Source organism: Nematostella vectensis, chromosome 3, assembly GCF_932526225.1.
Source record: "Nematostella vectensis chromosome 3, jaNemVect1.1, whole genome shotgun sequence".
Taxonomy (NCBI): Eukaryota; Metazoa; Cnidaria; class Anthozoa; order Actiniaria; family Edwardsiidae; genus Nematostella; species Nematostella vectensis.
The window spans coordinates 13,345,974-13,369,091 of NC_064036.1; the positions used below are offsets into that span (position 1 = coordinate 13,345,974).

Sequence of the window (23,118 nt, forward strand, 5' to 3'; positions counted from 1 at the left end):
TGACGTCATCGATGACGCCACAAATCACATGACCACAGTTTTCACCTCCCTTGACACATACATGACACCTGCCAAGTTTGGTTGTCATACGATGCTTTTAAGGGACGGACGAACGGACATCGCGTCACGAAAACTTGTTACCATATTTGTTTTATATACCACTTTTTATTAGGTATGGGGCTCCGCTCACGCGGCGCGAGGGAGCTCCGCTATAAACACCTTTCCCGACTATTGTAGCAGATAAATTTCAAGTGTTACTAAAATAGAGATTTTATGGGGTATACAAGCAAGGAAAGCTTTCAGTTCCGACAACAAAGCTCAATTCAGAATCGCTTGCCTTTCCTAAACAAATATAGGTGTCACTTAAATTACGATGTTATTATGGTGTACATAGTCGACGGGAAACATCCAATACCGACAACAAAGCTCAACAACTAAGATTTGCTTGCCCCTTCTCAAGAAATAAAGAATACTTTGAACTTACTAGGTTGCCAATTTACTGGGTTATTTGAATAAATTGGACACTGTCGGGCAAAAAGTCAATTGAGAACCTTTAATATCCATATCCCTCCCATTGAGGGGATTGGAAATTCCGGGGGAGGGGGGTTCAAACGTTCTTGGAGAACGCAGAGGATTCAAAAAGAGCGGGCTCTCATTTCTTCGCACTCTCGTCCCAGCGCACCTCGGGCTTCGACAACATGATATTTTTTGTCCATAACATCCACCCCCCTACCTAATTGACACATAATTCGTAGCGGGCTTCAAACTCTTCAAACTGACATTTTATCGGCAAAATTGATATAAAGAAGACTCAAACACAATATTACAACGTCTATAGTTTTATTTTTTCACTATAAATTATTTTTTTGCTAACATATAAATTTCCCCATCATAGATTCCTTTATAAACCACTGACAGTCGTCTTGGGCTGCCTGTGGTAGTAGACATACCTTGTACTGAGTGCTTGGTAAACGTTGTCTTTGAGCAATGCAGCTACTGATATTTTCACTTTTATTTGTAGTCCTGTTCCCTGCTAGCGAAATACAGAGAAAAGAGGCCTCTGCTAGCAGGGAAGTAGTCCTGATACATGTATGCTATATTAGCATAATTTAGCATAAGTTAAAATCGGGGATGACCGCTGGCGCCTGGGCCCATTTCCATTCAAGCCGTAGCAAGTTTGCACTCTCTCTTGAATCCCTGCAAATTCATGACTCATCACGGGATTCGGGGATATTTTGTCGTGTTTTTACCGTGTAGGAGGTGTACAAAACAGGAATCTTCGCTAGGCTTACTAGTCCCGGTCATGTTCTTATCCCTGGAGGATTTTTAGAAGCTATTTTTCAGCGGCGTTGGAGGCGGCTAAGTCGATAAAAACATCTCAACACAGCAATCAACCATCAACAGCAGGACACATGTGCTAGTAGTGGAGCAAACTGCAGAGATAGCCGGCGAGAGTTTTTGTCCCATGCTCTGTTGAGACTGACACAGAAGGTTTGTTGGGGCGGCTATACACTATAGGTGTATTTGATCGAGTTCTTCGATCCTCATTTGAGAACGGCTATGCGTGAGTATTGACTTAAGTAAGGAACTTCAGATTACTATATCTGAAGTATATGCTCAACTTATTTTATCGTTATGTCTGGTGATTCCGGCTGATTAATTGGTGGGATGCTATATATCTTAGCGTGGGCAAGTAACTGAGGCTGGCACAGAGTCGAGCAAAATAGCCGAGTGTCGTGGATAACAGCAACCATGTCAACAACACCAGCACTTCGTGGAACTAGTCAGTGTTAGAGTCTTAATTTAGGAAGAGCTAACTTAGGGGGTTTTTGTTGTTGTAGCAATGGCATTACACGGTGGTGACATCGGTAGTATAGTCCATTATGGTGGGGCGTTGGATCTGTTTATAGGGGCAGGTTCCCTTGTCAGTACAGTGTAGCACGATGTTACCTATATTAGGTGGCGGTGGCTGCCTGTGTGTGTTACCTACCTTACTGTCTGCCTGGGTACTATTATGTGTTATTGTATCGACTAGATCCAGGCTAGGGCAGCCAATTAGATACACAACTTAAGTCACAGTCAGATTCTTGCATATGTGTTACTAGGTTCCCTCCCCTTCCCCCAGTTAACCTCAACAGCGTTGCTGTAGTGGTCCTCTGGTCCGCCCTAGCCTCACCTATCAATCTCATGCAAGGCGTCGCCATAAGACTGATAAGACTCGTCAGCATTATCTAGCGATCTCAGAGTTCGTTAGCTCCATCCAAATTCTATCTAGCTTGCCCGTGATAGGAGCAGTGAGCTCATACAGATCAAGGCGTTACAATAGGTAGTGAGACTTTGCGAGGTGACCATGAGGCTAGTTAGGTCAACCTTAGGTCAGCCCCGAGGCGTGGCTGATGGGGCGTTAGGTCCACCCGTAAGCCCTAGCCGGGGAACAAAAAGCGAGTCGAGCTATGTGTTGGTTCACTCTGCCCCTGTGAAGGGAACAGAATACGTCAAAAACTCTACGTAGCTTGGTGGGCCGCCATCGTAACCACCACAGGTATCCCATACGCTCAACCGTGACTGCGTTAAATCAATTAGCATGTTAACGCTCGATAGATAGTTAGCCTTACCTCACAACACAGGAAGGGTAGGATACAGCAGTGTTCCCCTGCGGCGGGACGTGGAAACACAAGAAGATCGAGTAGACACCACCATCCAGCCTACCCAACCCCTCCCCTCCAGCCCCCATACAGATGTGACGACGGGCCAGGGCGGCCGTTAAGCCCATGCGAGTGAGGGCGGGCCAGGGCGGCCGTAAGGCCCATGCGAGTGAGGGCGGGCCAGGGCGGCCGTTAAGCCCATGCAAGTGAGGGCGGGCCAGGGCGGCCGTAAGGCCCATGCGAGTGAGGGCGGGCCAGGGCGGCCGTTAAGCCTATGCAAGTGAGGGCGGGCCAGGGCGGCCCTTAAGTCCATGCGAGTGAGGACGGGCCAGGGCGGCCTTAAGACCATGCGAGTGAGGGCGGGCCAGGGCGGCCATTAAGTCCATGAGAGTAAGGGCGGTCCAGGGCAGCCACTAAGCCCAGTCGAGTGACGGCGGGCCAGGGCGGCCACTAAGCCCAGTCGAGTGAGGGCGGGCCAGGGCGGCCATTAAGTCCATGAGAGTAAGGGCGGTCCAGGGCAGCCACTAAGCCCAGTCGAGTGACGGCGGGCCAGGGCGGCCACTAAGCCCAGTCAAGTGAGGGCGGGCCAGGGCGGCCCTTAAGCCCATGCGAGTGAGGGAGGGCTAGGGCGGCCACTAAGCCCATGCGAGTGAGGGCGGGCCAGGACGGCCGTTAAGCCCATGCGGCCAGGGCGGCCTCTAAGCACCATGCGAGTGAGGGCGGGCCAGGGCGGCCACTAAGCCCAGTCGAGTGAGGGCGGGCCAGGGTGGCCATTAAGCCCATGCAAGAGAGGGCTGGCCAGGGCGGCCCTTAAGTCCATGCGAGTGAGGGCAGGCCAGGGCGGCCCTTAAGTCCATGAGAGTGAGGGCGGGCCAGGGCGGCCATTAAGCTGTTTGAGGGAGGACAGGCCAGGGCGGCCATTAAGCCTATGCGAGTGAGGGCGGGCTAGGGCAGCCCTTAAGTCCATGAGAGTGAGGGCGGGCCAGGGCGGCCATTAAGTCCATGATAGTGAGGGCGGGCTAGGGCGGCCACTAAGCCCATTCGAGTGAGGGCGGGCCAGGGCGGCCCTTAAGCCCATGCGAGTGAGGGCGGGCGAGGGCGGCCCTTAAGCCCATGCGAGTGAGGGCAGGCCAGGGCGGCCGTAAAGTCCATCAGAGTGAGGGCGGACTCGGTTGGCTATTAAGGCCATGCGAGTTAGGGCGGGCTAGGGCGGCCACTAAGCCCAGTCGATTGAGGGCGGGCCAGGGCTGCCGTTAAGACCATTAGAGTGAGGGCGGACCCGGTCGGCCATTAAGTCCATGGTAGTGATGGCGGGCCAGGGCCGCTATTAAGCCCATGCGAGGGAGGGCGGGCCAGGGCGAACCTTAAGCCGATGCGAGAGAGGGCGGACCAGGGCGGCCATTAAGCCGATGTGAGGGAGGAAAGGTCAGGGCGGCCATTAAGCCAATGCGAGTGTGGGCGGGCCAGGGCGGCCATTAAGCCGATGTGAGAGAGGAAAGGCCAGGGCGGCCATTAAGGCGATGTGCGGGAGGAAAGGCCAGGGAGGCTCTAAGCCCATGCAAGTGAGTATGGGCCAACGAGGACGCCCAGACAAACGAGGACGGGCCGGTGCGGCCCCTACGCCCAGGCATGAGAGGGTGGGCCAGCGCAGCCTTTACACGTTTTTTCTCACGGACGGGCAATCAAAACCTCGCCCAAGCGATCGCGAGTGGGTAATCGCGGCCCTTGCCCATTCAATCCCGGGCAGGCAAAGGAAGTCATGCACAGATACTACCGTGGGTGGTAAACCGAGTCATTCAGTCCAAAGTATCGCGGGCGGGTAAACGAGACTCGACGCCTAATCAATCGCGGGGGTGCAATCGAGACCCGACGCCTATTCCATCGCGAACGGGTTAGCGAGGCCCACCAATCCTACTATCGTGGGTGGATAAGTAAGCCTCCATGGTTACTTTGGTTTGGCGCTTAACTTGCCCTGGGGAAGGACTAAATAAGGTCATGCTGTGCACTCGGTGCCACACTGGCAAGCACAATCGCAGTTTCTCTTCCGCCAGGGAGAGCTTTAGGAAGCAAGAGGGGCGTTAATGGGACTGCTAATAGGCACTGCTATTAGGGACAGAGGGATGAATTGAGAGTGAAGTCGGAGTGAACCATTGGTCCTAGAGACTTGTCACGTGGAGTATGATGGCTGATTACCAGCGGAATCACCACAGGGGAATCCCAGCCTCTAAGGGGCTCTTTTCCTATTAGGTAAGGGGCACGGCGGGGACGTTCTAGCCCTCTCGCGAAGTAAGGTGCCCGTATTACGCAAGGGTTCGTGCATATGGGTGTGAGGCAGTGTAATAGGCGGCTACACGGATATCGAACTCTTACTGTAATGGTATATGGTTACAATACATTAAGAGTACACGCATGAGCTACCCTATGAGGCATGTGCCTGCACTTTAAGCTATTATTATTTCGGAAAATTTCACCAGATGGGGTATCGCCGGCTGGTAAGCAAGGGGTCTTGTCTGCTACTCCCCACTTGGCGTGTTCGTGTATATTTAGTGCCCGGATACAGAGCGGCAGCGGCAGCTGGTTACTCAGGCGCTGGTAGAAGCGTGCTGTTAGGCCAATGGCCATACATAGTGTTTACACCTTGTTCTACCAAGACGCGAGGCGAATAAGTTTTTTTCTGGGTATTCCTTGGTGTTACGGAGAGCTCTGTTTTGGTGCTCAAGGCTTTTGTACTATTTCATTGTCTCGTTCTAAGGTCTTTGTTTTTGGCTTGTTTGTTTGGTGATGGTACTCCGTAACCCCAAGAAACTACCGTTTTTCTCAAGCGGGCGTACGGAATGTTCGGTGATGGTAAACCGGATGGGTAGGGCCTGCCTGTTGGCCACAGGGCAGGTTTGCGTGCCTGGTTGATAGGCATACCTGCTGGCTTTTTACTTGCCGGGCTCCCCGTGGTGACCCGACCTATGCTCTTCAAATGCTTGTTCTCCGGTGGTGCTTGGTTATGTTTGGGGCCAGGAGGTACCATTCCCCAGTCCTCAGTCCCTCCTTTTCAAGCACCTGTTTGGGCGGGGAGCTGTGGCCCGGAGGCCCGGCTCCTCGAGTGCGCTTGGTTAGGAGGTCACCAAGCTATCCGATACCTGACCCCAAACTTATCAGACGATGAGTTTAAATGTATGCTACATTAGCATAATTTAGCATAAGTTAAAATCGAGGATGACCGCTGGCGCCTGGGCTTGCCGTGGCAAATTTGCACTCTTTCTTGAATCCCTGTAAATTCATGACTCAGCACGGGATTCAGGGAAATTTTGCCCCTCCCAACACTCCCTTATGTGGAGTGTATCTATTGGGCAAGTATATTCCACCAAAAGGTGTGACAGGTATCCCCCGGGGGGGCGGGGAGCTGTGGCCCGGAGGCCCGGCTCCTCGGGTGCGCTTGGTTAGGAGGTCACCAGGCTATCCGATACCTGACCCCAAACTTATCAGACAATGAGTTTAAAGGAATATAATACATAATGCAAAAATGAACTACCATAATAGGCATGAAGCAATTTGCGGTGTGCAAGTCGATGGCCGGGGGAGACTGGGGCGACCTATCTCGTTCCAGGCCTCGCTCGCTAGCATTCAATATGGCGGCCGCCGGAGAGAGTCGATAGAGCTTTCAATTGCTATTTACACTTGATTTGTGCGGCTGCATTAGATAAAGCAGGGAGTTGTGAGGATAATGCTAGACAAAGTGAACCTTGGAGAATGTAAGATGATTTGAAAAAGTAAAAAAACAAGTCAAAATGAAATTGAAAGAACGACTGGTAACTGCAAGTCTGCACAAGAGGTAAAATTTCAAGGTCATGTCGCTAGCTTATTTGGGGTTTTGGGCATCATTGGAAACTAGTCTAGGCTAGATCAAATACAATGTCCAATGATTAAAACTTAACAGAGAATAGTCTAGGATTGTCATGGTGGACTTAGATTGGAATTTTTTTCTTCTACTCATCCATTCGGTAAGCATATCGACAAGATTATATTTCATATTCACTTGGTGTATAAACACATTGACCCCTCAACCGGCCTGTACCGGCTTTGGGAAGTACCCACAACCCAAAAAATTCATAAATTCAAAATAAACACAAAAAGATGAAGATACTCAGGCATCAGTCTAAGGGATAAATGGTCTTGCAGATATGCATCCAACCAAGGTGTTGGCATCTACTCTTAAGCCAAATAATAGCACAGGTTCTTTGACAAATCTCAAATCGAACAAGGAGAGAAAAGCAGAATCACCCCTCTCAATTAAACGCTCAAAATACCACACAAGGGAGAGATCAGCAAACACAGCTCAAGACACACATAGATACCTTTATTCTGATCTTCCAGGTGCATTTTCTTGGCCTCAAAACACAATGTCCATTCCTTGAAGGATTGTACAACCACGAAAATATCTTTACGTATTGCAAAGCATTCTGGGAGATCCAGGGGAAAATTCACGAGGGGAGGTCCAGTTTTTCAGTCTTTTCACCCCGAAGCCAAACGAATCAATTCCAGGTCATACAGACCCAGAATAGCAGTGTAAACAATTTTGGAATCAATTTGGTTTCAGAAAAGACAGCATTTAGGAGAGCTGTGGTGATTCATTAGAAAATTATTTTCTCACCTTTGCTTGCAAATATCCATAAGCAAAGCACTCAATTATGCCCCAAAAGACTTCATGATGTCCTGAGACACTCTCCTAATATGCTCATAGCTGTATTTTTTATGAAAAATACAAGCAACCATCAACTTGTGCTGGCTTCAGCACAACGACGAGGGAAGTGGGGACCGCAAAGCACTGTTGGAAAGCTTGGATACCGCTGACTAGGTGCAGCTGTGTTTGACTTTGACGGGCTGTATAAAACTCAGAATAGGGGGGGAGGTATCTGTTTTTAGTCTTTTTTTTGTAAATTCAGCCCCAAAAAAGCCAGGAGTCAATGGGTTAAATATCTTATTTGGATTATTTGCACTGGTAGTTTTTATTATGCAGGTAACAGGTCAACACAGGGTGACCACAACAGAGATAAGATTAGACTTTTGTTTGCACCCTGTGTTGACCTGTAATCTGCAAAATTACCAGGCACGTTTGTACACTGTTTTTGTTTTGTTTACCAAGTTACACAGATCTTTTTGCAATTTTTAGTGTCAAGCTTTGTCAGTAAAATAAATATTTTATATTAAAAAAAAACTGTCTCCAAGAAGTACAATCAGTCCTCTTGTTTTATTGTTCAACTTTTTCCAACATACAGTTCAGCTTAAAAACTAAAAAATAAAAAATAAGTAATATGTTTTTTTTATGGTTATACCTGTGAAGTAAATCAATATCCTTAAAAGATGATGATTGAATAATGGTGATCTTAGGCATTCTCCAGTTATTTTGGTCAATCTTGGGCTAAGTACCCCAAATAATTCAGTGAATAATGGAAAATCTTAGGCAATCTTGAGCGATCTTGGACGATCTTAGGACCCGGAGTAGGCCTAACGACTTTGCGCTATGAATGGATGGTCACCCTGTGTTATCATCACATAACTATGCTATATTGTTGATGGTCACCCTGTGTTGACCTGTGACCCTGTGTGACTTTGCGCTATGAATGGATGGTCACCCTGTGCTATCATCACATAACTATGCTATATTGTTGATGGTCACCCTGTGATATCACATAGCTGTCTTGTATATGGAATAGTCCTGGTCATGTCTAATCAACCAACGACTATGCTATCGATGTGCCAACCTTCATCATTTCACTACTGTGCTCTATTGATGGGATGGTCACCCTGTGTTATAATCGCACGATTATGCTATGGATGCTGATGATTACCCTGTGTTTCCATCACACAGCTGTACTGAAGATACTCTCTACTAATTCCGCCGCGTCTCGTCTCCCAATATCCTCCATAAGCTGTGCTAGCTGATGAAGTGGTATTTTCTCACTAAGGTCTTTCTCCCAATAATCAATTAAATTGCCGACCGGACCCTCCCCAACCTTGCGTCCTTCCAAAAAGCGTATGTAATCGGTTGTGATGCCCGGCATCTTACCGGCAAGATCTTTCCAGCTACCGATCATAAGATTTTCTGCTGGTTCCAACTTGATGCAGAGCTTTTTTCTGATATCGCGCGGGATCTTGTTCTCATTGGGGCCTTGCATCTCGGAGCAAATACCCGACGTCGAACTGCTATCCCAACGCTGTAGAACACAGAGAAAAAGTGTTTGTGTACCTTAAAAGCATTGGATACAAACTTTGATGAATTCGCGCCCAAACAAGAGGAGAATCTTTAAGAAGCTACACCATATTGAATAATAATTTAAAATACCTTGATAGAAAATACCAAGCTATTTTAAATATTTGATAAAATCTCTTTAAAAAATTGCAAATGCTTAAAACATTTCCGCTATATTATATATGTAACACTGTTGTCGGCCCTTATTCGCATGTCTAATGAAAGGTAGCCCAGGTGCACGACGAGAGTTTGTACAGAGTTTGTACGCACAAATAGAAGATCGAAGCGGTGATGTGAGATCACGTTGGAATAACCTCAGTTGTGCTACTACCATATGGAATGTTATGTAATCCATCTCTAAATAGAGTAGATTGAAACAGTACACAACATTTCCTGTGTCCCTTTCCCTGACAGGTCATGTCGTGTTGGCGTACAGCCTTAGAGTAATGGGTGGTCAGACAGGTCATGTCGTGTTGGCGTACAGCCTTAGAGTAATGGGTGGTCAGACAGGTCATGTCGTGTTGGCGTACAGCCTTAGAGTAATGGGTGGTCAGACAGGTCATGTCGTGTTGGCGTACAGCCTTAGAGTAATGGGTGGTCAGACAGATCATGTCGTGTTGGCGTACAGCCTTAGAGTAATGGGTGGTCAGACAGGTCATGTCGTGTTGGCGTACAGCCTTAGAGTAATGGGTGGTCAGACAGGTCATGTCGTGTTGGCGTACAGCCTTAGAGTAATGGGTGGTCAGACAGGTCATGTCGTGTTGGCGTACAGCCTTAGAGTAATGGGTGGTCAGACAGGTCATGTCGTGTTGGCGTACAGCCTTAGAGTAAGGGGGTTGGGGTGCGTACCTCTAGCTTTCGCTGCGGGGATGACGTTGGAGTTGACGCAGATGAGCCCACGGCACCTTCCTCTTCGTGATCCTACATTTAGACAAGTATTCTTTAAGTCTGGTGCACAGTAGTGACATGATTGCATAACAATAGCGGGCGTACACTCATCATTATTTTCGATTGAAAAGGAGACGGAAGCAAAGAAGGCTGGAAACAGTTTCTTTTTCTTTCTTCCCCACCTTCATTTTCATTGCTAGTCAAAAGCTGTTACTAGGGTACTTAATCGCAGCTGATAAGGTAAGGAAGCTTCAAAACACATTCTGGAGGGACCACTGTAATTGGCTTAAAGCTGTTGCGGCAACCCTTACCTTACAGGCAAATAAAATAAAATAAAATAAAACAAAATAAAGTCAAGTCAAAATAAGGCAAGTCAAGATAAGTCAAGTCAAGTCAAATAAAATAAAATGAAAGCTTTAAGTAGTTATTGTTATCACCCTATCCGATTGCTGCAAGTTACGTGTGCATCGATGATAGAAGTCAGAAGATTTAAGTGACGTGATTATCACGAGTCACGAAGAAAACGGTTACCTTTATGCAATATGTGACAAAAATCCTTGCTAAGTCGGTTTCTCCATATTGCTGAATTTCGAAGTTGCACCTGAAGGTAGTGAGGTTTGGTTGGTCGGGGATTGGGGCGAAACCAAAGGTTACGTTTGGCATATCTTCAACACTGCTCCATACTTGTGAAAAAGGCAACGCCTGAAATACAACCAGTAATAGCCAATAAGCTGTAATAGTTAGCTCCTAGTTAGCTAGGAGCGCGTAATTTATTTTACAGTCGAGAAACTGAGCGATACATCCAGCACATCTTGTTAACTGTGTGTATACGGGCTAAGCGGTGTAGCCAGGATTTTTAACAGGAGGGAGCCCAAAAAAGGCATTTTCTCCTGTGTATTCTAGATAATGTCTCATACATTTACTTTATTTTTGGCTGCTAAAAGGCGGGGCCAGGGCCCCCTTGGCCACCCCCTGGCTACGCCCCTGGGGCTCATCCCAAGCCAGTCGTTATACTCAGATTATCCCCCACTCTAAGATTTCACGCCGTACCGTAAGAGTTAAAGTTGACAGCGTCAACCTGTTATAACCGATTATACGCCCACCTCTCGTGCTCAGCTTTAATGCTTGCCCTTACATAGCAAATTTACCATCCCTATACACCTATCATATATGCTAAACCATGCAGTTCACCACAGCAGAACATACATGTCATGCCATCACGTGTATAACACGTGTTCAGTAGCACATACCTGTTGTACTGGTGTAACAGGTTTCCATTTAGTATCCACCTCATGTAGACATGCTTCCACGCGCACGTCACGTGATGTATTCCTTAGGGAAAACAGTTTGCCTGTGTCGGCTTGGATCAAGCCAACACGTGAGGCATCTAAGATAGCTTCCTGTAAATAAAGAACATTAAAGTCAATAAGTGGTGAAAAACAATATGCTTTTTAGTAAAGTGTTTATACACTTTTATACCTTTACCCCCCCCCCCCCCCCCATCTTCCCCCCTCTCATTCGAAAAATCATTAATGAAAAATCACTGACCGGAATCGCACAAAATGTCCCATTTGATTCTACGTGGATACACCATGGCGTATGAACGAACGGGAACTTCGTGCTTTGCAAAATAGATCTTACCTCGAGTGCTGCTTTCGTTCGTGGTATGAGATAAACTTGCACACGGCAGTCACACTGAGCTCCATCACAATGCAGAAACGGCACGACTTTGATTTTAAGACATTCAGGCTCACCGACGACAGTTTGGTCCGAGAAATGCGTCAACATCATCTCTACGGAGTTCACGTCCAAGTAACTGATGGGTCTGCTTTCAGGATCACCGTCGAGGCTTTCCAAAGTTCTCCAAGTTGTCGCATCTGTTGACTCACTAGATCTAGTCTTACCTAAAAGAAACCATGAGACATACTTCACGTATCATATAAGTCTCAAATAAGGTTTTTACAATTTTTGGCACGGTAACCTCGACACGGGCGTAGCTAGGGATGGGTGGAGGGGGTGTTTTGCATATAACATAATATATGATGCCTGGACACCCCGAACTCCCTCACCCCCCCCCCCCCCCCCCACCACCACCACCACCACAACCACCATCATGGCTGCGTTTTTGAGTAGTAATACTCAATGTTGTAACAACATCTTTTTATAAACTCAACTTATCTCACCAAGAAACTCACCTTCAAGATGTGGTATTTCCCCATTTTTGAGTGCAGCGTTGTGGGGCAATTTGAGGAACACCGGCTCATTGAACTGTAACCCTTCCGGGCCACAGACTACGGCAGGACTCAACAGAGCTTGCCCAGGCCTCAGTTGCGGGTACTTAGCACTTCTTTTCATCATTGCGATGTATATGACCTCTTCTTGACCTTGAGGTAGGGCTGAGGGTGGCACATACAGGCTGATGCCCGTGTTTGGAATGACCAGCTGACCGCCGTTGTGGTCGATCCTTCCCCAAGCACACAACCTTTCATCGGCTCTTTCAGGAAGGGAGGGACGTGGGCATTGCTGCTTTGAGACACTTGACAGGGCCGATAGCGTGGATGTGTTGCTCTTGCTTGAACCTCGCCGTGACAAATCGCTTTCTTCATTGAGATCAAAGGTGGTACCAACTTCATCAATGTCTTCATTAGCCATCATGCACAACTTAGTGGTGCTTCTGGGTGAGTTGCTAAGTTTTTCTTGGGAAAGTTGTCGGGTGAAAACTCTTACTTCTGGCGGGGTAATGCTGAATGTCATGGGATTCTGAGGTCTGGAATATTCCTCTCTGCTCGGATTACAGCTTGACCCATGGAGGCTTATAGCAGGGTCGCTGTACATAGAGGGTGTCGTTGTTCTTGATGTGCTTGTCGTTATCGTGGTAGTGTCGTGGCGTACGGAACGCATCCAGTACGATTTTGTTACCAATATGTAGATTGTGATGAAAAAGCTCAAAACTATAACTGATAAAGAAATTTAGTAATTTTGTCAGAAAAGAAAACTCCCTCACCATGATCATGAAACTCATTTTGGCAATTTTAAGTCTAATTTATAGTTATTATTGGTGGGACAAGACAGATTTCTACATTGCTCATTCTATGAGACATGAAGGGTCCAGGGTTGTTAGAAAGGGCCGAATTACGATGGTGCTGCGCAACAAGTAAAGTACGGGTGCAGTCACTCCTTATTTCTCAAATAGTATACCCTTACGTAATAACAAGCGATTAAAATAAGCAAAGCTCCATTATACAAACCTATAATAAGGAAGATTAGGATGGGCATCAATGATGATTGCGACCTTGAACCTGAAAAAAAAGTCAACCTTGAGGATTTTATTAAAAAATATTGTTTTCTCTCTTTACTCTAGCCGCTACTTCAGCCCTCATTGATCGTCCAGGCACAATACCCATTCATATTGGCTGATTTGGGACTTCCATTGGGATATTTTCGTTTATTTCGATAAATAAAGTATTAAGTTATTTCTAGACAGCTATTTTAAGAATTCATATAGGTTGTCTTCTCATATAGAATGAGAACAATAATAACAAAGATGTGCTGATAAAGAACAACGGCAAGGTGCATATCATGTTAGATGTATGTTCCATACTTGGTGTTCCAGGACGTTGAGTTGATTCCACAATGTGCTGCGGGTCTGTTGGATGCGACGCCGCTAAAAGGGTTTGACGTGTGCTGTGTCCTCTCGCTAGTTGGACATCGAGTTTCTCGCTTCTGGTCGTAAAGCCCCAGGCCACTACTTCGCAACAACAAGCCAACTCCAGGCCCTGCCAAACTTTCTCGGGTGGGTGTAAAGTGAGAACTAGCGTCTTGCTGCCGTCCTTGTGTGTATCGATAACTAAGGTTACGTGGGCTTTATCTCGTAGCATCGCACCGTTTATCACGTCGCAGCGAGGACGCAACTGGAACTCTTGGGTATGGATAGCAGTGCAGTTCATTTGAACTGTATTGTTGTTGAGGTAAGTAACGTGCGGCTGTTGGATGAATACCGGAGCAGATTCTGCGTAAAAAGTTGTCAAAGCCCATTTCAATATGATAACATAAAATCACCTTTTGGCACTGCTGTAATACAGTTTTCAGTACATAGATTAAATACAATCCCACAGAGGCAAACGGTTATTTTTTCTTCAGCGGTGTCATGCGGGCGGCATCTCAAACCCAACCGCCGGGAGGGCGCTCGTCCTAACCCTTGATCTGCTCATGAAATTTACCACAAGGCTCATTCCTTGCGCAAAGGTTGGTACTGACTGAAAGTGTAAAACCCTCACTAATCACAAAAGCCCTCGCTAATAAAGAATGAAACCTTCTCTTACCTTCACAGTATCTGGAACAACTCTCAGTTTTAAATGTTGGACCTTTGCATGTTGTGCGATCTTTGCTTAGACATGAGCGACGCCTGACGAGGAACCCAGGTCCGCACTTTGCGCTACACGGAGACGATACATACCATGCGGACCAGCCTTCGGAAACATACAAAAAATCGCACAAGATGCAACTTTGTCGAGGTAATAAAAATAAAGCTCTCTTATATGTCGTGAGGGCTGCTTGCAAATGGAAAAATGTTGGCAAATGTAATAAGGTGTGGTTGCTTGCTTATATAATAAGGTAAGAAGATATCATTAAGGGTAAGGGCGAATCACCTTTCCCTTTGTTCTCTTTTTGTATCTTCATCACTAATCGTGCTTCTCTGACAATTATTTACCTGATATTATAAGCTCAATTAGTTTCCCCCATTGTCTTCCAAGCCCTGGGACATCTGCACTGCACGAATACACCCCTGCAGACCGAGACGTTTTAAGGGGTAATGTCACCTCAACTGTGCCATTTGTGATAGATGCTTCAGTTTTAACAGGGGTGTTGTCATGGAAACACATAGGATTTCTGGCACTTATTGGAAATGTCCATTGAAGTGGTGCTGGTAGACGGCTGCCGTGAAAGGTGACAGTTCGATGTGACAGTGGCTTAGATGGACCTGAAAAAAAGGAACATCAAAATCTCCACACCATTGCCTTCATCGTCATATCAATATCATAATAAACATTAACATCATCATCATCAATTACAACAACAGCATCAAATTGACCATAAAGATAACCATCCTCCTCATCATTTATAACCAACAACGGCATCATCATATATAATTATCATCATCATCATCATCATCAATAACATCATTGCCATCATGATCCATGGCACAGCAGTAGAACGTCTAATAGGCACGCCCCAATTATATTTTTTTGTGACCATGGCCTAAAAATATGTTATCAGAAGCTAGATAAAGCTATAAGTGTTTATTCATACCATGTTTGATTCCATTTCGCGAGAATCTGATTGATATTACGTTCCTGCTCCTTTTATCATCTGTGTGACAGTAGCAAATTGTCTCCTGGTTACTTGTATCCTCATCAATTGTAACTAACAGCCTGTCAGTAATCATCACAGAGTTTGCCTTGACTGGATGTGAAGATGAATGGAAGTGATGTACATGCATCTGGTACCTAAGCAGACAAAATAGAGAATAAGTCAAAAGCTAAATGGGTGGGGGGGTACACAGCTGTAAAAATAGGGAATCCGACAGAGCTCAGAGCTGATACTGCAAATACCAATTATGTAGAAATCATCCCATAAAATCCGAAAAAAAATTGTATCCAAAATACAAAGAATTGAAGCGTAAGCATACACTCTAGAAATAAGCTCATCTTTAATAAAACATCCAACAAGAATACACCAGGCAAAATTTTCCAAGTTTTCAGTATCATATCTGACACGAGATGCCCAGCTTTTATTTAGGTGATCAACCTATTAGCTATTTAAAAACCTTTTATAAGAATGTTACCTGTTCCTGCATTTCAACTTCAACGAGCCCACATGGTGCTCACATAGTGCCTGGCATAACACGAGTTTCGTTTGTGGTCCCATTGACAGTACTGAGATGTTGATGTCAAGTGGGACATTCTGTGATAGGTTAAGCTCCGGCAAGCCATAAGAATTATCAATGGTAGTATTCCCTGAAAACAGAGGCAGAAACAATTGGAGATTCGGGCGCCACAGTTACCCTCTCGCATTTTCCGCGCTGTTATTTTCTAGCGCTTATTACCTTGGTGCACAGTTTTAAAGGGGGGGGGGGGGGTAGATTTCTAAGCGCAAAAACGATATGCATGTGGAACGAAGTAAGAACCGTATAGAATTAACAAAGTAAGTGGTTCAGTGGTTCAGTAGTATCTAACATATTGGGCGAGAAAGTACTGCAGTTTGATAGAATCAGGGAGATAGAACAATGCTTTTTCATCGGAAACGGCGGAAATAAACAAACATACAGATTTTCATACGGATGATTCCTTCGCTTTCTTTTTCCATCGAAGATAGCACAATAAAAGATTATTACTTTGCTTTACCATCGAAGACAAAGTACTTTTAACGCATGGCGCTTAATGGCTTTCACATGACATTCATGTTGGAGTACAGGCGATCGGGCCGATTTAAACGTCTTCTCTCTCTCTCTCTCTCTCTCTCTCTCTCTCTCTCTCTCTCTCTCTCTCTCTCTCTCTCTTACTTACCGACTTTGGGAGGTGTTACTGCTATCAAACCACTATAGCTTATCTTTAATAAGACTAAGATGAAAATGTTCAGCATTTTACAATGTGCTTCGCTTGCTGCTTTTGAACATTCGGGCATCTGCTGTGTTCTTTAGCGTTTCCCCGATGATAACGTTATCCACGAAAACGGTCGTCTCTTTTTTTTGGTGTAATTTGAAGATGATTTGTATTGATTTGATCCAGGACTACCTCATATAGTGCGTGTTATAGCAGGAACCCTTGTATTATAGGGAATCTAGCTTTAACTGTTTAACACACTCCCTCGGTTTGCATATACTTATTGAATTTCCCGGAAAAGTCCCTTCTCGTTCTTTGGGGGTTCCCGCAACTTGAGTCACGAGGAAGTTTTTTTTTTTTTTTTACAAATATTTACAAAAAATATCAAATTCAAACATTGGAGAACAGGAGCAAATTGTTTTATTTCAGCATGGAAATGTCATCATAAAATCTGCTAATAGAACACGGAACAAAATAGAACAATCTATGGGTTACCTGTGTTGGTTTTCAGAGTTTCAAAACACAGGGCCATAGAGCATGATGGGAAATAACAATGGCGTCAAAATCAACTGTCTAAATACAAGTTGTACCCCCACAGCGAAAAGAAAATGCCACCCTATTCATGACTCTAGTATGGCTAGAGCGTTTATGTTGGTGTTCAAATTATGATTCAAGGGTAATACGTAATTATGAGTGGAAGTCATAGCGACAAATATAACAATTCCTTGTTGGCTGAATCCAAACTCCACCACAAGCATGATGAAATGTGAGTAGAAAAGCGTTCAAATTATATAATTTAAAGCACTGGAGATATTTTTATGTCATCGTATTGTTCTCTGTATTCTAGCAATGAATTTAAAGCAAATAATGGTACGGATCACGTATTTTAAATACGTTATTTTGACAAATAAGTTAAATAAACATATACTTAACTTAAGTAATTATTCTAATATAAGAGCTTAATACTTTCTTACTTCAGTACTTCAGTACTTTAACTTAAATGAAATAATACATTTTCCCTACACAGCTACATTGTTTCGATTTTGTGCTCTAATAATTCTACAAAACTCACAGTTATTAATTTATCATACAACAGAGAAAGATGGTGATAAACATTTTTATTGAATATATATACTCCTGTCGGACTCAATATAGAAAGAGCATGGCATTTGGCTGGGTTTAGAAACTGAAGACACAGCATAGTTAGCAGATGTTGTTTTTTCCAATTCATGAATACTGTAATGCACTAGTCAATTGAACCCCCCACCCCAATGGTCCCACGGAAGGGTGGGGAATTAGACTTTGACCCTGTACAAAACAGAAAAAAGCCCCTAACCTTTTGGGACAAAACTGCAGCAGTCAAATGCCCCTACCCTTCGGGATGCAAACTATAGGCAATTACCCGACAACAATTCATCTGAAATAAGACTTTATCTTTCAAAGCCATTACACTTCAGCGAGTATATTTGTACTAATAACTATGAAGATAACAGTCACCTAAAAATTAAAAAAAAAAGATTATGTTCATCTGGCATTAGTTACTATTTATATTCGTTTATGCATATGTTGCCATGCAGCATGCCACATGCTGATACATGGAATTGCTTGCTACAGAAGTAAAGAAGCTCAATTCTCAATTATCTCAATTATGGTATGCAAAAAGGCTCATTTAAGATACCTTGTACAGAATATTTATTGCAGTTTGCACTTATGGAATTTATTAAAAATAGGCCATTTGATCATGTACCGTATTTACTCAATTAAGCACTCTGGCGCTTATTAAAATTTTTGATTCTCAGATAGGGTGCTTACTCGAGGGAGTCACTTGTTCAAAAGGATAAACTTCAGGCAAAAGGATGAATGTTTTTTTTTTCGTTTAATATCAATTGTACTTCTACAATAGTGTTTATTTGTCTCTATATTATTCTCTATATTCGTAAACTCGTACAGGGAGAATGTGTTTGAATTTTGAATAGATTATGATTATTGACTAAGGGGAGTGGGGTTGCTTATTCGAGGGAGGCAGTTATTAATAGTTTGTGTTCAAAGGGGGCACTAATTTGGGGGAGGCGCTTATTCATGGGAGGCACTTATTCCAGAAAATATGGTAAGTGCCAGAATTTGGCTCTTTTTCTTTGATATTTTGATAAAACTTTCCCTATACTACTACCAAGCATGTTTTAAAAACATGAATTAAATGTTTCTTTTTCAAATGGTATAGTCTAGCCAAACGTGAGCTCCTACTTGCTTCAGGGGAATTACTTGAAAAAAACAGAACAAAGAACCAAAAGACAATTAAAACTTCCTTTATCAATTCAAAGGCAAGAAATGACCAAATAGTGCAGGTAAGATTTGGAACTACTATCTTTGGACACTTTAAGTACATTTAGTAACATCTTTTTCTGATAGGCAGGTCGAACATTACATAGCTTTTAATTTTTCCCCCCTCTGGAATTCTGATTTATAATGAAGTACCCATTCCCCTTAGCTCTTAATTTATCCCGCCTCTGGAATTCTAAGGTTATGATGGAGGACCCATTTCCCTTGGAATTTCAAGCTTCCATAGAGCTCGTAGCTGTTAACATGATGGAACCCAAACAATTAGCTTGATGAAATTTTATACCCAAAACATACCTGACCGTTAATCTTAAAGCCGCATTGTCAACAGTTTACTTCTGGTCAATTACATTACAATCTCTGATGATTTTTAATGGAAAACATGAAAAATCAATTAAAATTGTGGAAGCTGTGTGTCTATTGAAAGTTTTTTTGAGGATGTGATAGAAAATTTAGAGTGGATGGCCTGTTAAATAGCACGGGTTTTAATAGATTCTATTGTCTTTTAACGGTTAATGTTTCCATCAGCCCTCTGGAAGTAAACTGGTGACAATGTGGCTTTAAGCCTCCCAAAATGCAAATATTTTAAACACTTTCCCAAACTCCAATTTTACAACAACTGCACATCATCATGTGTTGAATGGAAGTGTGCTGTTTTCTCTACACCTGCCTCTTGTCTACAGAGAAGTAAACATGCTTTAGAGATTTAAAATTGGCAAGAGGGGTGGGGGGGGGGGGGGGGGGGTGGGGGGTCATTGAGCCAAAAGATACCAAAAAAGTCAGCCAAAAAAAGTCAACCACCAAAATATGTTTTCACCCCACACCCTCTCATGCCAATAACTGAGTGCACCCCTCTAATAGACATAACCTTATAGAATTTCTGATGAAATAATTTTATATTGACTGCAGGAGCTTGAGGCAACCCACAAAAGCTTGAAGAAAAGAACAAATGAATCCAATGACCCAACCTTTCTTGCAATGCGGGTAAGTGTATTGAAAATAAAGTTACACAGTTGATACAATATGTTCAACTGATCCCCCTTCTACAAGCTGGAGGCTGGGTTAAAAGTGCCCAAGGTACAATGTGGTTAATGGTTTTAGGTGCCTTATGCAACCGCCATGCAAATCATGTCCGAACACAGAACATAAAAGAAAATAATGCTGGGTTTTTTTTCTTTTTTGAGTGTAGAAAACCAAGGATAAAAAGACAAAAAATAAAAAAAATAAAAGACAAAAAAAAATAATAATAATAATAAAAAAACAATGAACTGCTCTCCGGAATGGAACCCAATGTTGAGAGGCACAGGCACTAAAGAGCTGCCATATTTTGACAACTGTTCAGCCCCCAAAATGATGTTTTTCTATCTTGTATTCATACATTATATTAGGAAAAATTCTTTATTTAAAAATCCACTAATATTAGGAAACATGACTTTGAAATGTATTTTAATCTCTTTTTTGTACTAGAATAACTACATGGGTGTAGTTGAAAAAGAGTCCCCTATTTGGCTGGCAAGAGCTCAGTCTGACATGTCTTAGACCCTAGAGGTGGCGTTCACTAAAACAAGGATAGGTGTGGCGTATACAATAGCCTGACGTTTACTGTGATGAGGGTAGGCACATAGCTTGGTTAGAGTATTAGTTTAAATTGATAGATATAAAAATATATGCCTGGATGGATTTTTTATCAGGAAGAAGTGACTATGATAATGTTTTATGTGTGTGTTCTTTTGTAAGATCCACTTCTTATTTGTCTCGGCGTTGCTTGGGATACCTAGTTTACCCCCAAAACACAACAAGAAGCACTCACAAAACAGCACAATATTACAATTACTACTGTATTTTAAAACAAAAGAATGGAGAATTGACTTATTTTGAAGGTTTTGGCAAGTAAAGATTCAGTTTATCTGTCTCTTGTCTTATCAGTTCAAATGTATATTACAGTATGTGTGAAAAACTATGAAAGATTAGGTTTTATCATAGTGCAGTATCTGGGAAAATCCTGGCTATGCTCAAACAAACATAACTATTTATATTACTAGTTACATCTCGACTGAGACTGCACTACTGAAAGTTCAGAATGACATCCTAGTGAGCATGTATAGACAGGAAATCACACTTTTAGTCTTATTGGATCTTAGTGCCGCCTTTGATACTATTGAACATGACATCCTTCTTGAAACCTTAAAGCTGACTTGTTGGTGTGGCAGGCAATGCTAACGACTGGATAGCGTCATTTCTTTCTGAAAGATCGCAGTGAATTGTCATTAATAACAAATCATCTGAAAACTTCAATCTCGACTGCGGCGTTCCTCAAGGCAGCTGTCTTGGAACAATTCTGTTTATTATATATGCAAGTGGAATATTTAACATTGTGAAGCAGCATTTTTCTAATGCCCACGGCTATGAAGATGACGCACAGCTGTACCTTTCTTTTAAACCATCTAACCCCTGTGCACAAGATAACGCTATAAAATCGATGAAACGCTGCATTTCGGATCTTCGGGCATGGGTGATCAGTCATCGTCTCAAGATAAACGAGTTTCTTGTGATCGGAAGAGATGGTGCAATAACAGCCATGTGGTCCCACCAAGCTTGGACAACAAGACAAGTTTCCATCATGCTAGGTTTTTGTGTTTTATTTTCCAAGTCGCAGAAAACCCCTTTAAACGTCTGTATTTAAAATAACTCCGGGTAGGACTCACTGACCTCATCCGACATTGTTGTAAAATTTGTGGGACTATTGTGGGACATTTAGGTTGCACTTCGCTGGCTTCTATTTGCTGCTTTCTGATTGGATATTCGTGCGCGCGTCGGATCTATGAATACTTCACGCAGACACTAAAAACCCATCTTTTCCGATTGGCTTATTTCACCTAGAGGACTCGTTAATTTAGGTGACCGCGTTGTAATTTGTTATGTCGATTTAGTTTGGATGTTTTTGTAAGAATTCGTCTTCTGTTAGCGCTTTAGCGTATTATAAGTAAATAAATTATAAAATAAATTACTACATTTATTATGACTTGTAGAAGTGGGTATATGACCTACACTTTAGTCTTTGACTGCAAAAACTGCAAAAGGCATCAATAAACCATTATTATTATTGTTGTTGTTGTTGTTATAAGACAAACAATTTAGATGTAATTAAGTCTGAAAAATTGCCTGTTCTGAAAAGAACCTTTTTTTATAAGAACTTCCAGCCTGATATTTTACCAAATTTTAAGAACATGCTAAGAACATGCCGAGGTTTAGATAGCAGAAAACAATCCTTTTTTAGCCCTGATGCGTACTAAAATGCAGAATGAAATTGTGCTCATAGTAACAACCCTATTATTGCTATTGACCATTAGTGTAACTCCCTTCCTTATAATTCATTGGGTTCTATCTTCTTATATACAATAAAATTTAGAACATCGTTAAGAACTATACAGCCGTAAAATGCTCCCCAAAAGCCGTAAAATGCCACATATTGCCACATTTGTTATAACGACCACATTTGTAATAAGGTAGGCCACATTTGTAATAAACTATCCGATATCTCATGAAAGAAACATCGTATGACATCCAAACTTGGTAGGTGTCAAAGGGGGGTTCAACCAGATGGTCACTTGATATGTGACGTCATCCATGGAGTCATTGCAAATAAATATAAACATAAAATGCCATGCGAGTGTCAATAAGGTGAGACGTCGATGACGTCATACTTCACGTGAAGTATGACGTTATCGACGACGACATCAAAATATTCATATCTTAAGTTAAAACATTGTCAGACATCGGCTATCTCTAAAACGGGGAACGGGGAACGATAAAACGGGGAATACTACAACGGGGAATCTCTAAAACGGGGAATACTACATTGGGGAATCTCTAAAACGAGGAATACTAAAACGGGGAATCTCTAAAACGGGGAATACTAAACCGCGGAATCTCTAAAACGGGGAATACTAAAACGGGGAATCTCTAAAACGGGGAATACTAAAACGGGGAATCTCTAAAACAAGGGATACTAAAACGGGGAATCCCTAAAACAGGGAATACTAAAACGGGGAATGTCTAAAACGGGGAATCTCTAAAACGGGGAATCTCTAAAACGGGGAATCTTTAAAACGGGGAATCTCGTTATTCCTACGGAGCGCGGAATAACCGTTTTTCGGCCGTTAATTCAAAGCCGCTGGCGTGGCGTTTAAACCTGAGTTTTACTCGAACACCTCGCTCCCGAACTCCTCGCGAATTTCTCGCAGCCTCTTTTTCATCTTTTCGCGTGTCTCCAGGGAGGGCCCTTTCCTGCTTTTTTTCTCACGCGATGCGAAGCCGTGTCGAGCTCTTATAGCGGCCTTGAGCGCGTAGTATCTCTCTTGTTCCTGAAGTATTAGCCGAAACTCTTCGTCTGAGATATGCC

The 23,118-nt window shown here is 43.4% G+C and overlaps 2 protein-coding genes across 3 annotated transcripts; one reads left to right on the forward strand and one right to left on the reverse strand.

Moving 5' to 3' along the window:
- Positions 1 to 7,868: 7,868 nt before the first annotated feature.
- Positions 7,869 to 16,679, reverse strand: LOC5518669 (netrin receptor UNC5B-a). Its single transcript, XM_032363375.2, has 13 exons — positions 16,344 to 16,679; positions 15,623 to 15,794; positions 15,088 to 15,284; positions 14,489 to 14,758; positions 14,100 to 14,246; positions 13,379 to 13,786; positions 13,026 to 13,076; positions 11,973 to 12,734; positions 11,419 to 11,681; positions 11,028 to 11,177; positions 10,309 to 10,479; positions 9,739 to 9,810; positions 7,869 to 8,854 (listed from the first exon to the last, which is right to left on the reverse strand). Exons 1-13 carry the CDS (start codon positions 16,459 to 16,461, stop codon positions 8,501 to 8,503), a joined length of 3,135 nt encoding a protein of 1,044 aa, XP_032219266.2. The 5' UTR covers positions 16,462 to 16,679; the 3' UTR covers positions 7,869 to 8,500.
- A 209-nt stretch (positions 16,680 to 16,888) lies between these two features.
- On the forward strand, positions 16,889 to 21,821 carry LOC5518720. Of its 2 annotated transcripts, XM_032363376.2 has the most exons (5): positions 16,889 to 17,145; positions 18,429 to 18,486; positions 18,601 to 18,724; positions 19,626 to 19,700; positions 20,184 to 21,821. In XM_032363376.2, exons 1-5 carry the CDS (start codon positions 17,136 to 17,138, stop codon positions 20,253 to 20,255), a joined length of 339 nt encoding a protein of 112 aa, XP_032219267.2. In that variant the 5' UTR covers positions 16,889 to 17,135; the 3' UTR covers positions 20,256 to 21,821. The 2 variants fall into 2 exon arrangements, with proteins under 2 accessions (XP_032219267.2, XP_001638600.2); XM_001638550.3 differs by lacking the exon at positions 18,429 to 18,486 and having other exon boundaries at positions 16,895 to 17,145.
- The last annotated feature ends 1,297 nt before the right edge of the window (positions 21,822 to 23,118 follow it).